This window comes from Phascolarctos cinereus, unplaced genomic scaffold, assembly GCF_003287225.1.
Source record: "Phascolarctos cinereus isolate Bilbo 61053 unplaced genomic scaffold, phaCin_HiC Scaffold_5;HRSCAF=322, whole genome shotgun sequence".
In the NCBI taxonomy this organism is placed as follows: Eukaryota; Metazoa; Chordata; class Mammalia; order Diprotodontia; family Phascolarctidae; genus Phascolarctos; species Phascolarctos cinereus.
Window position 1 is genome coordinate 256,853,626 of NW_027555958.1, and position 15,934 is coordinate 256,869,559.

The 15,934-nt window shown below is 36.6% G+C and overlaps 1 protein-coding gene across 1 annotated transcript; it reads right to left on the reverse strand.

The window, feature by feature from the left end:
- Positions 1-1,085: 1,085 nt before the first annotated feature.
- LOC110194223 (olfactory receptor 2T29-like) lies at positions 1,086-2,048 on the reverse strand. Its single transcript, XM_020966413.1, is given in 1 exon segment — positions 1,086-2,048. A coding segment is annotated over 1 exon segment (963 nt).
- Between the last annotated feature and the right edge of the window lie 13,886 nt (positions 2,049-15,934).

A 15,934-nucleotide genomic window follows, 5' to 3' on the forward strand; every position in this document is an offset into this window, starting at 1 on the left:
TTTTCTTTGTAGCAATACATCTTCAGTATGGTGCATTTTGAAGGGAATTGCTCTTATTTAGAGGAAGGCCATGCTTCTGATATCAGCAAATACCCTCCTTCACTCCAGACCTGAAGATTTGGACTACTCTATGACTGAACTCATGAATAAATTCATGATTGGTCTTTTGAGAAGCTCAGCCTTGACATACATTGAACAGTGCCCTTACAGTTTGGGTGACTGTTATATCCATAGGAAACCTATACTAGGCAGCCTCAAATTATTTTTGTATCTCAGCCTACACAAGCTGCCCATTTCAAATGCTAGTCTTATCTTGAGAATGATTATAAAATTAATTACTATCATCTTAGATTGCAGGAGGGCATAAAGTCTATATGGTAAGAGTTCTAACAAGTTATTTTATTTATTTTTTGAGTAAACCAGCTAAGAGGTTAGAAGTGATTAGTTAATAATCAGTATTAGTGAACAAAGAAATTGATTAATTCAACATGCAAGCAAAAAGAGTTATAGGTACACGAAACTTAAAACAAATGTTTAATTTTCTAAGGAAAATAATTAAAAACAAAACAAAACCCAGAGTGAGGATTTTGGAAGGCCTGACAAGCAGCAGCAGTAGCAAGTGGCGTACCTGCTAACCAGCATCATACCCAGAACTCTACCTTGAGACATCAGAGAGGGTCCTGAAGACTGCATACTCTGAAGGGAGTTTAGGAAAAGCAATTTCTAATAAATCCATGCTGGTCCCGTTCACCTTTTAGATATTAAATAACTATTTCTTTAACACTACATTGGACAGAAAAGCTAACCAATTCTCAGAGAACCATTTCTTCAAGGCAACCCAGTTAACAAGTTGTGGGTAGAGAAGCCAAATCCTTATATTCTGACTTAAATGTCAAGGATTTTTATACTAAACCAGGAAAATATTAACCCAAAAGGTTTCAAAAACTCTCAAGGAGAAGAAATTAATTTTGAAGTACAGGGGAGGAAGGGAGATGCCTATTTACCACAGGGCAACATGAATAAAATGACCCAATAATAGATAATAAAAGAATGTGGACTGTTTTTAAATATTTAGAGATCATATTCTACTTCTGAAAATTAGCTAATATCAGCTTTGACCATAATATTTTCTTCAAAGCTGCTGTGACATCTTTATTCCTGATACTGTAGATGAGAGGGTTTATAATACGTGTTAGGATAGTGTAGAAGACAGACACCATCATATCCTTATCAGCAGTATGATAAGAAGCAGGGAGCATGTAGTTATAAACAGCAGCTCCATAAAAGAAAACAATAACAGTTATGTGGGAGGAACATGTGAGAAATGCTTTCGTCCGACCAGTGGCCGAATTCATCCTATAGACTCTGAGGAGAATAAGGGAGTAAGAGCTTAAAATAACTGTGAGAGGGATGAGCAGCATAAGGACACAGCAAATATACATGACAGTCTCATAGAGTGAGGTGTCTGAGCAGGAGATTTTCAACAAGGCAAGAACCTCACAGAAGAAGTGCTGGATCTGTCAGGATTTACAAAATAGGAAGTTCATGGTGATAGGGGTGAGTGTGAAACCATCAGTGGAGCCCAAAAACCAATAGATAAGTGCAAGGAGTATGCAAACTCTATGGTTCATGAAGATGTGATAGCGGAGAGGCTGACAAATGGCCACATACCTGTCATAGGACATGGCTGCCAAAAGGAAGACTTCTGTTTCCATAAGAGTTACATAGAGGAGCATCTGGATTCCACAGCTTGGGGCTGAAATATCATGAATCCCAGTCACCTGATCCAACAGCATCTTAGGCACAGTGACACAGATATACTTCATATCCATGAGGGAAAGCTGACTGATAAAGAAGTACATAGCAGTGTGGAGGTGAGGATCACTTTGAATCAAAAGAACCAAAGTGGCATTCCCAGTCAGAGCTACTATGAAAATAATGAATATTAATAAGTAGAAGAGAGTAGAGTATTTGCTTTGGCTAAAGAGCCCCAACATGATGAAATTAGTCCCAAAAGTTTGATTCTCCACCCACATTGTTTGCTTCATGTCATCTCACCTGGGGAAGATTAAAAACAACCAAAACAACAAAGGATTTTATATTCTGTCCTTTATGCATAAATGACAGATCATCTATTCATGAAGGAAAAAGACACATAGAATGTTCTAACAGGAGCACAGATGTATTTTTGCTAACAGAAGAGATTCTCATCATCAATCTGTGATACAAATGCCCTAACTTGGACCTAAAGTTAGACCTATTGTGGTGGAAAATTTCATCTTCTGTGATTTTTAAATTCTGGGATTCTGCCAGATTATTCTTATCTAAAAGAATTTTCCAGATGAACTCTGTAGGCTTCAGATAAACATAGAAAACATTATGGAAGCACTCATTTTCTTTTTCTTTTTTCACATGAGCATCTCAAATTCAATGTGCCCAAAATGGAGCTCATTATGCTTCCCTTTTTAAAACTTGCCTATTAATATCAAGGACATTACGACACTCTCAGTCACCTAGTCTCATAACCTCGGTGTTGTCCTGAACTCTTCACTCTCATTTCCCTCATATTTATAGCACAACACCAAATCTTGTAGTTTCTACTTTCATAACATCTCTTATACAGGACCCATTCTCTCCATCACTCAACATCCTACTTGAAGCCATTATCATTCCCTTTTACAGAAGTTTACCTGAACTACTGCAATAGCCTCAAATTGGTCCTCCTGCCATAAACCACTCCCTACTCTAATTTATTCTCTATTCAACTGACAAAGTGATTTTCCTAATGCTTAGATCTGACCAAGTAACCCCCTATTCTGTATACTCCAGTATCTTCCTATTTCTCCATGACCAAATGAAAACAAAAAATCCTCTCTTTACTATTTAAAACTCTTCATACTCTAGCACTTTGCTACCTTTCTAATCTTTTTACATTTTAATTCCCTTAACCTGGCTATTTTGTCCTGGATGTTATTCTTCACATACAATATTCCCTCTTCCTTCTCCATATCTTTACATTGACTATCTCCCTTGCCTGGAATCTCTCCTAACTTCCTACCTCTTACCTTCTCGAGCTTCCTTCAAAACTCAGCCTTTCCCAGTTCCCCCACGTTGTTACTTCCTTCCCTTCTGAGAGTCTGCCACTCTTTTCTACCACTACATCTACTGCTGTATAAGCCTAGTTATTTGCATGTTATCTCCCACATTACAACATGAGCTTCTTGAGGACAAAGGCTATATTGCCTTTCTTTGTATCCCCAGCTTGGCATGGTGAGTGACACATTGTAAATGAATAATAAATGCTTGTTGATTGACTAACTAAAATATGTTAAAAATCAGTCCCCTGGTGGGCAGAAGTCTACTAGGGAGGTAGGAGCTCATATATACTAGACCCTTATAAGATCTGTTCGTGCTGACCGCAATTGTTTACATATATGTGAATTCAAAATTAGAAATTGGGGGCAGGGAAATGACATCTGTAGAAGGAAGTATAAGCATTTATTAAGCACCTACTATGTATCATTCACTATGCTAAGCACTTTAAAAAATGATGTGAGATACAAATATTTCATTTGATCATCACAACAACCTTAACAAGTAGGTGCTATTTTTATCCCTATTATGCTTATTTGAAAAAACTGAGGCAGATTGTGGTTAAGGGACTTGCCCAGGGACATACATCTAGTAAGTGTCTGAGGTCACATTTGAACATAGGTCTTTCTGACTCCAGTTCAAGCACTCTATTACTACACTACCTAGGAGACAGACATTCCTAGTTCTCTCAACCCAAGTCATTGGACTCTTCTTCACTCTCCAATGATTTTTAGCTTTTTCTATTAATATGCATTTGTTCATGTAGTCCATGTGCCAGGAATATACAGAACATAGTATTTAGTACCAGGAAGGACGTTTAAAATTGTCCAGTTTAAAAAAGTAAATAAAATAAAATCATCCAGTTTAATCACTTTATTTTTAAAATTTTGAAATGATCCAAAAGAATGTTATTCATTTCTCCATAGTTACACAGGCAATACAGCAAAGCTATAATTCAAACACAGATCCTCTGGACTCTCTGATTCATTAGTTTTCCCCCACTATACCATAATTCTTGCCTATGAAAATCGTTTGATTCCTCTGAACTCTAGCTATAGTTTAAAATATTCTTTCCATCTTTCCCTGATCCCACTAATTGAAGGGGATCTTTTTCTTTCCAGATTCTTTGGATCTGATGTATTTATCACATTTTGCTTTGTGTTTTATTTATTTCTCTCCTATCTTCTCTATTTGAATTTAAGATTCTTGGGTCTAGTTCCTCTTTTTGAGCAGCAGTACTTAGGGAAGTACCTTGCATGACAGATATATTTTAATTGAATAGAATTGGATTGGATCAAATTGAATTAAAACCATTTTTGCCTTATACTGAAGCTCTTTAAACTGACTGACATTATAATTTTAAAAGTTGTCACAGGAAAAAGTCAATATAGCTCTCTGCTTGTTTTGACTAACCCTCTGAGAATTGTGAAATAGAATTAATAGTGCAGAAAAAAATGGGTTTGGTTTCCAATGATCTCTATAGGCAGCAAGGTGGTACAGTGGATAGAGCACTGGCCCTGAAGTCAGGAGGACCTGAATTCAAACTCATCACACTTACTAGCTATGTGAACCCATGCAAGTCATTTAACTCTGATTGCCTCTCAAAAATAAATAAATAAATAAATGATGAAATAGTCTCTGAACTCCCTTAATTTCAAAGTGAGACAATTTGTATGTTGAAATTATTTATTACACAGAAATTTCTAATTTTCTACTTCAGAATATAATCCTATAGTTATAAAAATGATGCTTTAATTCAGGCTGATGAATATACAAATTATGAAATACCTTCAAGTTAGAAGAAGGGCTTGTATCCATAAAAACATTTGCATGTTTGCAGAAATTCATGTATCTTTGAATAAATCTGTAAAAATATATTCACCTATGATATTTTTACCCGTGAAACCATGTATTTCTCATCTGAACTTTACTGCATCTATGAATTTCTTCATCTATAAAAAATGAAGCTGGACTTACATCAGCTTTCAGAACCCTTTTAGTGCTAATATTCTATAATTCTATGTCCCTACTGTTAAATTACCTCAGAACTCGGAAAAATATTGTCAATGATGAGTGATTTCTTCATATCATTTCCCCCACCTTCAGTGAACATCTACCTTCTCCTTTGCCTACTCAGATCCTAGCCTAGAACTTTTTGTTTAAAGTAGTCATGGAATTTGGCCATTTCTACATTCAGATGCATGAGACAGTCAAGCATTGTGCTACTTACCCCCAGTTCCTTCAACAGAAAAAAATAGCTAGAGGTTGATTTTCTATAACAAAAATTGGAGATATTCCCATGTTTTCCCAAAACACAAACCAGTGATACATGCAGAGAAAACTTGTCACAAACTCTGAGGAAAATGACCAAAGTGCTCTGTTCCTTATTAATGTGGAAACTAAGATTATACAAAATCAAAGTAATTTTTAAAAAAAATTAAAACTGATACTAAAAGAATCAATAAGATAATAGCTGTACATCTGTTTTCTATTTAGTTAGAGAAAAATCTGAGAGGTTAGTGTAAAAACCAAGCACCAGAGCTTCCTTGAGAAGCAGAATGTGTTATTGAAGTCATTAGGTGGTCCTTTCCTTTACTAGCTCCATCTAAGTGTCTAGATAAATGTTACTGTCAGGGTGATGCCCTGAGTGAAGGGCAGGAAAGAAGAGATGTGAGAATGATGTGAATCCAAAGAGAGAGGTCAGACTATTACATCACCCACTTCACATTAATTAGGGAAGTATTCTAGAACCCAGGTTGAATTAAAAGAACACTATCTTGGTGACAAGAGGTTTGAATGCAGTGGTGGGTGGGGTGGGGCATAGCTCTGACTCTCTACTTGAGTGGTCTGGAGAAAGATATTTGTCTTCTTGGAATCTTGGTCTCTTTATCTTGAAAATGAAAGACTGAACTAGACATTCCTTCCCACTCTAAAATTTTATGTTTTCTGTATCTACCAGAAAATTTCTGAGAATCTGGAAAGTAGTGCTTTTGAAGCAATAGAGGTAATTAAGTTACTTTCTTTAAAAGGTTTTTGTTGGTTAATTTTGCTTTTGAAAAAACAAACTTTTAGGTGCAGCTAGGTGGTACAAGTGGGTAGCGTACCAGCTCTGCTGTCAGGAGGACCTGAGTTCAAATCCAGCTCAGACACAACACTAGCTGAGTGCTCAGGGCAAGTCACTTAACCCCAGCTGCCATACACACACACACACACACACACACACACACACACACACACACACACACACACACATTTCAACAAACACCAACTTAACAAAACACTTGACAAAGTATATTCCCTGAAAACAGCAAAGAAGTTCCATATCTACTTTGCTTGAAAATTTTTAATAAGGGGACAATCACTATTTTCTAAGGCATCCAATTCTATCTTTGCATAGCACTAATTTTTAGGAAACTTGTTATTTATGTCAAGTTTAAGTCTGCTTATTTGAAATTTCCACCTAGGTCCAAAAACTAAATAATCCCAATCTCTTTTCGGTGTCAAGCCCTTAAATTCTTAAAAACCATTATCATGTGTTTCTTCCAACCCCACCTCCCCTCTTTTCTCAAAGCTAAATATTCCCAGTTCTTCAGTCAATCTTGAAGTGACATAAACTTAAAGCTTTTTACCATTCTGGTTATCTTCCCTGGATGCTCTCCAGCTTATTTAAAAGTGGCACTCAAAACCAAACACAACGTGCCAGATGAGTTCTTACCAAAGCAAAATAAAAGAGAAATCACTTCCTTGTTCATAGACATTATTTATCTTTTATGTAGCCTAAATGGCATTAACTTTTAGGCCTGTCATATCACTTCTTTTACTCACGTAGAACATGCAAAATACTCAGATCTCTTACAAACCGCTGTCTAGTCAAGCATTAACTATTTTGCAGTCACAAAACTTATTTTTGAACATACATGAAAATTTACATTTATTCTTATTGAATTTCAATTTTCTTTTTATTTGGCCCAGAATTCTACCCTGTCAGTAAATTTTTGAATTTTGCTAGATTCAAATTTGAATTTGCTAGATTAATTTAATTCATTTTGGTAGATTTCCTTCCCAAATGTCTATCTGCAAATTTAATAAGCCTATCATCTATTCCTTTATCTAAATTGTTGAGTTAAAAATGTTTTACAGCAGAGATCCCTATGACTTTACATTGGAAAGTTATTAACAAGATGAAATTGAATTACTAATGATTATTCTTTAGATCCAGCCTTTTGATCAATTAAGAATCCATCTAATTGTACTACAATTAATCTCATTTTTATTCATATTTTCCAGACAACTGAAAATCTAGGAAACCCCAAATGAAAAGCTTCCAATATTTCTTCATTGCAAATAATTCTAACTTTTCATTCCAGATCATCTCCCCTGTATACTAAATGGGAATTCCTTTTCTGTAGGCTTTAGAACAAATTATTGCTAAAGTCCCTAACAACTCTACTAAAAATTCTGTGATTCTGTTATTTTTTAATCATATTATTCTTATAGTCATATTTTATTTGAGTTCTTCTTTGCTTTGTAAGATGATTTATGTAAATGTTTATTGTCCTATACATAAGTTCTTTTCTATGAAATAATCAGATTGATTCTGCAACATCATTAAATTGATCCTATTTATAATTAATTGATTTTGTACTATAATTGCCCAAGTCATGGTTCTTTGTCTCTCAGCTTAATTCAGAAATTCAGCTGGCTCATAACAAGTTAAGTTTAGAAATCCAGTTCTCCTGTTATTCACTGTTCTATTTTTTGCCTCAAGGAAATCTGTCATCCTTGAGGGATGTGGACAGAAAGCAGGTAGTCTGGTCCAGTATAGATACACCACTGAGTTATCTTTCAAGGATGTGTACTTTGTTATCCAAAGAATCTGGTGCAGTATCTCTAACCTTGTAGGTGGACTCAAACAATGGAACATTTCTTAGTCACAGGAGAGAAGTAGGGAGTTCTTCCTGGCTCCTAATTCCCAGTTTTTGAGCAATCATATTATCCCCAATGCCTCAACTTTGTAACCAATTATATTGATTTCATCATTCATGATGTGAAGCTCTTTTTACCAATTATAACTTATTCCCCACCTACAAAGTCCTGTTCTTTGTTCCATATTCCCCAAAACTACAAAAGGGAGCCATCTCCCTCATTTCAGGGTCTTTGCTTAGGAAGTTGAAAACTTATTTATTGGTAAATCCATACTTTACTAATAAATTAGTCAAGCTTGGAACTTTGTGCCTCAGTTGTAAGATCAGATGTAATATCTACATCTACTGATATAATCAATATTAAGTGTCATTATTTTATATATATATATATATATATATATATATACATATACATATAATTCTAATTTCTAATATGGAATCATTCTTCTGTGCCTTCAATAAATTCAGCTTGGTCGTAGTACTTAGGGTTTTTATTTTACTTTGTTTTTGCTGCAGTCTTTTGCTAGAATAGGTTTAAAAATGTTAATCAATATTCATTAATGGTATTTTGTCCTTTTCCTTTAATCCCTTTTCCTCTTATTTTCCCGTTGCAAAAGAAATATTTCTAAACCCAAACTTTGTATGTGTATTCTTTCCTCTTTTGTCCAATTCAGATGAGACCATGGCTCACGTGTCACCCACACCCTCCCACTTTCCCCTTCTTGTTGAGTAGTCTTCTACTTGCGTGCTCCATTTCTGTGAGATCATTTTCCCTATTGTTCCTCTCCAGCTCACCTGGTCTCATAGTGTGTTCCTCTTCCTCCCCCTTTCTATTTCTTTTTTTCTTCTTTTGAGATTACCAAAACATAATAGACTCCTCTGTCTAATTAAACTTCCTCTATGACCCCTGATGATAAGAGAGTTCTGTGAGGCTACACAAAGCGTCTCTTCACATAACAATAAAAACACCTCATTTGGCTCCTTTTGATTACTTACTCGTGTCTACCTTTTCATGCTTCTCTTAACTTTAGTGTTTGTATAAGCTTGTCTTCTAGATTAAATGAGAAAATATTTTTAAAGTGTTTAGCACAATGACTGGCAAACAATAATTACCTGCTCCCTTTCCTCTTTTAAGATTTTTCTTTAACATGACAAATAAAAAGGTCTGTTGCTTTCATAATTGACTAGACTAGCTAAGGCTTTCACAAAATTCTATTAGTCACACAGTTTCTGATGGTCACTAACTAGCTCTGTAACTCTAGGCAAGTTACTTCACCTGGGAATCACTTTAGGCAGCACTCTAGGGTTTATATTCTAAGTTACAGAAAGATTTTAAACAGCTTTGGTGGAAGAGTTCGCTAGACTTTCTAAATAAAAGCTATTTAAGGGGCAGCTAGGTGGTACAATGGATAGTGCACTGGCCCTGGATTCAGGAGGACCTGAGTTCAAATCTGGGCTCAGACCCATGACACTTACTAGCTGTGTGACCCTAGGTAAGTCATTTTAACCCCATTGCTTAAAACAAAAACAAAAAAATTAAATTAAAGCTATTTAATATATGATTGTTATATTTTTAATTTTCTAATTTTTACTTATATTCCTGGTATAAGACCAAAATGGTAATAGGGAATAATTATTTGTGTATTGCTGTACACTCTGAAAATATTTTAGTCAATGTAACAAAAATAAACATGACTTAAAATAATCAATAGTTTTCTTTCTCTACTTTATCTCCCAGGTTTGTATACCAGGATAATATATGTCAAGAAAAAGTTTGTAATTACTTTATTTTTCCATTTTTATAAATGGTTTATGTAGCATGAGAACTAACTGTTCTCTGAAAGCTTGATAGAATTAACTTGTAAATCAGTCTAATCCATCTACACCTGAGATTTCTATACATGTGAGTGTGTGTGTCTGTGTGTCTCTGTGTCTGTGTGCATGTGTTTGCTTTGAGAGATTCTTAGTTTTTCTTTCTGAGACTGAGTTTTTAGTAGCTGTTATCTACTAACATCCAAGATACTCTCCTTCCTGCTTCAATGTGTTCAGGGCCTGGCTTATAGTCTTTTGCTCCTCCACAAGACCTACTTTCATACCAAGGGACTTCAGCTTGCATATTTATACACTCTGAAACACCATTATTTCCTTGCACTTGCTAATTGACAGTTATTTATTCCTCCATGCCACCTAAACTATACACAGAGTAATTATACCCTTGACCTTACCATCACTGAAAAGTGTTCCACTTCCACGTTCATAAACTATGAAATTCCTTTTTCTAATCATAACTTGTTTTCACTCCACCTATCCCTCTGCTTATAGCCCCTAACCCTATTCTACATTCTCGCCATGACATACCAATCCCTCCATCCATCGGTTCTTTCCCAGTCCATCACTTACTGGTTTTACTCCCTTCCCTATCTCATCTTGACTCCTTGGTGAACCAGTTCAACTCTATACTGTCCTCTAACATCCCTTTTCCCCTTATCCTACCAGCAATCTTGCCTTGCCAAGTCTCATCCTTGGTATACACCCACCCCCAAAAAATCATTGTTTTCACCATTATTCATGTAACTACTGACTGTAGCTGGAGAAAATAATGAAACTACTATAACTGCAAATGTATGTTACATAACATCAATTTGACCCTCATTGCTATAAGGCAATCTTTTTATATCTCCCTAAAAAGATTCATTATCCTGCCCATCACAGCAATTTTTCCAACTTTTTCATCCTTCTCCAAACCTCCCATGGCTCCCATATGCATGTCCTCTCAGCCAAATAGTTTGCCTCATATCTTGCTGAAAATCTTCAGGCCATTCACTTTTCTACCCTACTCCTCATTCCACATCACTCAGACACCTTTAACCACTGCCTCCTTCTTCAATCCTGTCTCACATGAAGACATTGCTCTTCTCTTGATGTGGCACACATCTCTACATGCACCTGATCCTATTTCTTCCTGGCTTCTCCAGTAGATCTTCCACTCTGTCATCCACACTCTCTCACTTATCTTCAATCCCTCTCTGTCTACCAGATGCTTCGCTACTACCTACGAACATCTCCATGTCTCCCCAATTTTCAAAAAGAAAAGAAAAGAAAAAAACCTTCACTTGATCCATTTCCAGTATCTATTGTCTATCTCTCCTCCCTTTCTTGGCCAAACTCAGAAGGTTGTCTATATGTGCTTCCACTTACTTTGTTCTCATTCTCTTCTTAACTCTCTATGATCTGGCTTATACAACAATGAGGTCAGCAAAATGGCTCTGTAGACCTTCTGCTAACCTCATTGCTGTAGTCCTGTGAAACCTGAACAGTATAGAACTGCCACTCCAGGAAGCTGAATCACTTCCATTTGAATTGTCTTCGGAAGATTCTGAAGATCATCTGGCAAGAGAAGGTACTGGATACTGAAGTCCTTTCTTAAAGGTTTCTAACTCTGCTACAGAGAGTGCAACCAGCTCCTATGAGCTGGATATATTTTTTAATTGTCAAACATGCCCTTGCCTAGAAGACTGTTTTACAGAGAACTTTTGCAAGAAAAGCACTCACATGATGGTCAGAAGAAGTAATACAAGGACACTTTGAAGAACTTTGGAATATACTGTGTGTCCTGGGAGATGCTGACAAAGAACCGCCCAGCATGGCATGCCCACATGAAAGAAGGCCTTGTCCTCTATGAGCGAAGTAGAATAGCAGTAGCTCCGAAGAAATGTGAGATGTATAAATTTAGAGAATCCACCCCAAATGTTCATATGGACTATTTATGTCTGACCTGTGGTAGAGCATTTTGAGCTCATATTGGTCAGATCAGCCAGCTGAACACACTGTAACTTGACTCTAACATAGTGATGTCATTTTGGTCCTCCTTGAGAATGAAGGACAACCAGACCAACTAGTAATCTGGCTATTGGCCTCATTATTCAACTGAAATTTCTCTCTTCAAATATAATGATCTCTTATCATTAGATCAAATTACTTCATCCACATTTCATTGCACGTGCTAATATTCTTCCATGTCACCTGAAATATACATAGAGCAATTATACCCTTGACCTCACAAGACCCTTAAAACTTTTAATCACCTCTTCCCCTTGCTATTCTCCTCTCTTTAGGTTTTAATGATGCTGCTTTCTTCTGGTTCTCCTATTTCTCTGATCATCATTTATCAGTATTCTTTGCTGGATATTTATCCAGGATATACCTGCTACATATGGATATTCTCCAGGGCTCTATTGTGGGCCTTCTCTTTTCCCTCTATATTACCTGATGATCTCAATAACTTTTGAAATCACAAAATTCATTTATGATTTCTTTGCAGAAAATTCTCAGATCTGTTCCCCTCTCAGAACTAGATAAATCTAACAAAAAAAAAAATAAGAAAGAAGTTAAGGAGATGAATAGAATTTTGGAATCCTTAGATAGGCAAGACATCTGGAGAAAATTGAATGGAAATAGAAAGGAATATACTTTATTGTTTTTCTAAGCAGGTCACGGCACCTATACAAAAAATCAATCATAAAAACCTCTCAACCAAATGCAGAAAAGGAAAAATAAAAATGTGTCCTTTTTTAGATCATAATGCAATAAAATTACATTCAATAAAGGGCCATGGAAACATAGATTAAAAATTAATGGGAGAGCTCTCCCTCAACCCCTCTAAATACCTACAAAAAATGGCTCTAAACAAATTCTAAAGCAGCAGAGTCCACAAAAAGACAAAGTGAAGCAAATTTCCAGCCCAAGACAACCTGGATGGTTGATCAGAAAGGTATATCCTGCTGGGTGGGGAGAGGAACACAGGGCAACATAGGCATGCAGGCTGCAGGCTTCAGAGGACTAAATCACGGGCAGCTGTGGTGGTTTCCAGACTTCTTATTCCACAAATGCCGAAGACAACTTAGAAGGTCAGTGGGAAAAGTCTGTTTCTGCAATGCTAAGAGAGGAATGCAGTGTCTCAGCTCCTGTTCCCCAAGAGCATGGCCCTTTGGGAGGCAGCTGCCTCCTGAGCTTCTGGTCCACAGACTGAGGTGGAATCCAGTGGCTGATCAGAGAGGGATGGCAGGGATCTCTTGCTTTCCCCGTGCTTGGATCTGGGTTACAGTTCTGGGCGGCAGTCCTGGGGTGAGGAGGAGCGCTGGCACGGTGGAGCTTGTTGTACCTGTGGAGGGAAACCCTCCTCACAGTTACAGGACAGAAAGGAGTACTTGTGTTCACTAATACACCAGAGCACAGGCCAGGAAAGGAGTAAACACCTAGCCCCTTATCATACCACCTTGGAAGAACTGAAAACTTATGGGTTCCTACAAGTATCTCTGAAAACAGCTGTACAAACCCCCAAAGCTATGACAGTATGTTCTCCACATTGGAAGCAGACTCTTACCTTAACAAAGAGTTTAAAACTCAAGTAGTTGGCTGGGATCATGAGTAAGCCTCACAAAAAGGGTCAGATTATATTATCTTACTTTGGTGACAAAGAAGATCAAAATATATAACCAGAAGAATACAGCAAAGTCAAAGCTCCTACGTCCAAAGCCTCCAAGAAAAATATGAATCAGCCCCAGGCCTTGGAAGAGCTCAAAAGGGATTTTGAGAAGCAAGTAAGAGAAGTAGAGGAAAAACTGGGAATAGAAATGAGAGTGATGCAAGAAAATGAAAAACAAGTCAACAGCTTGCTAAAGGAGACCCAAAAATACTGAAGAAAATAACACCTTAAAAAAAGCCTAACCCAAAATGCAAAAGAGGTCCAAAAAGCCAATGAGGAGAAAAATGCCCTAAAAAGAAAAATTGGCCAAATGGAAAAGAAAGTCCAAAAGATTACTGAAGAAAATACTTCCTTAAAAATTAGAATAGAGCAATTGGAAGACAGTGACCTTATGAGAAATCAAGACACTGTAAAACAAATCCAAAAGAATGAAAAATTAGAAAAAATGTGAAATATCTCATTGGAAAAACAACTGACCTGGAAAATAGATCCAGGAGAGAGAATTTAAAAATTATTGGACTATCTGAAAGCCATGATCAAAAAAAGAGCCTAGACATCATCTTTCAAGAAATTATCAAGGAAAACTGCCCTGATATAGTAGAACCAGAGGGCAAAATAGAAATTGAAAGAATCCACTGATCTCCTCCTGAAAGAGATCCCCAAAGGAAAACTCCTAGGAATATTGTAGCCAAATTCCAGAGTTCCCAGGTCAAGGAGAAAATATTACAAGCGGCCAGAAAGAAACAATTCAAGTGCTGTGGAAACACAATCAAGATAACACAGATTTAGCAGCTTCTACATTAAAGGACTGCAGGGCATGGAATATAATATTCCAGAGGGCAAAGGAGATAGGATTACAACCAAGAATCACCTACCCAGCAAAACTGAGTATAATCCTTCAGGGGAAAAAATGGTCATTCAGTGAAATAGAGGACTTTCAAGCATTCTTGATGAAAAGACCAGAGCTGAATAGAAAATGACTTTCAAATACAAGACTCAAGTGGAACATGAAGAGGTAAACAGGAAAGAGAAATCATAAGAGACTTATTAAGGTTGAACTGTTTACATTCCTGCATGGAAAGATGATATTTATAACTCATGAGACCCTTGTCAGTATTAGGGTAGTTAGAGGGAAAAAATTATGTGAATGTATAGATAGATAGACAGACAGACAGACAGACAGATAGATAGAGGGCACAGGGTGAGTTGAAGATTAAGGGGTCATGTCTGGAGAATAAAATTAAGGAATGAGAGAGGATTATACTTGGAGAAGAAGAAAGGGAGAGGTAGAATGGGGTAAATTATCTCACAAAAAAAACAGAAAAGTCTCTTACAGTGGAGGGGAAATGGGGAAGGTGAGAGGGAATGAGTGAATCTCATTCTCATAGGATTTGGCTTATGGAGGGAATAATGTACACATTCAATTGGGTATGGAAATCTGTCTTACTCTACAGGAGCATAGGGGGAGAAGGGCACAAGAGAGCAGGGAGATGATAGAGAGGAGGGCAGATTGGGAAAGGTGGTAATCAGAAGCAAATACTTCTGAGGAGGGACAGGGTCAAAAGAAAGAATAGAATAAATGGGAGGGCAGGATAGGATTAAGGGAAATTTAGTTAATTTTTCACAACATGTCTACCATGGAAGTGTTTTGCATAACTGCACATGTATAACCTACATTGAGTTGCTTGCTTTTTCAATGAGGGTGGGTGGGGAGGGAGGAAGGGAGAAAATTTGAAACCTAAAGTTTTAAAAACATATTTTAAAAAAAAAGTTTTCACCTGCTACTGGGAAAAGAAATAGGAAATGGGATACAGAAGTCTATCCTGCCCTACAGGAAAATAGAAGGGGAGGGGTATAAGAGAAGGGGGGAGAGATAGAAGAGAGGACAGACTAGGGGAAGGGATTCAGAATGCATGCCATCTTGGGGTGGGGGAGGGGAGATGGGGTGAAAATTTGGAACTCAAAATCTTGTGGAAGTAAATATTGAAAACTAAAAATAAATAAATTTATATTTAAAAAAAATAATTGGAAAGTAAATAATTTAATCCTAAATAATGAATGGATCAAAGAACAAATCATAAAAACAGCCAATAATTTCATCAAAGATAATGACAACAATGAGACAGCACAACTAAATTTATGGGATGTAGCCGAAGCAATACTTGGGGGAAATTTTATGTCTCTAAATGCTTACATCAATAAAGTAGAAAAAGAGCAGATCAATAAATTGGGTGTGTGACTAAAAAAAGGTAAAAAAAGAAATCTTCAATTAAGTATTAAGTTGGAAATCCTGAAAATCACAGGAAAGATTAACAAAATTGAAAGTAAGACCATTGAACTAATAGATAAACTGGTGGTGGTAGTCACTATTAAGTCATTTTTCTTGAGGTAGACTAGCCAAAGTATGTCTGAAACTACACTACAAATGGCA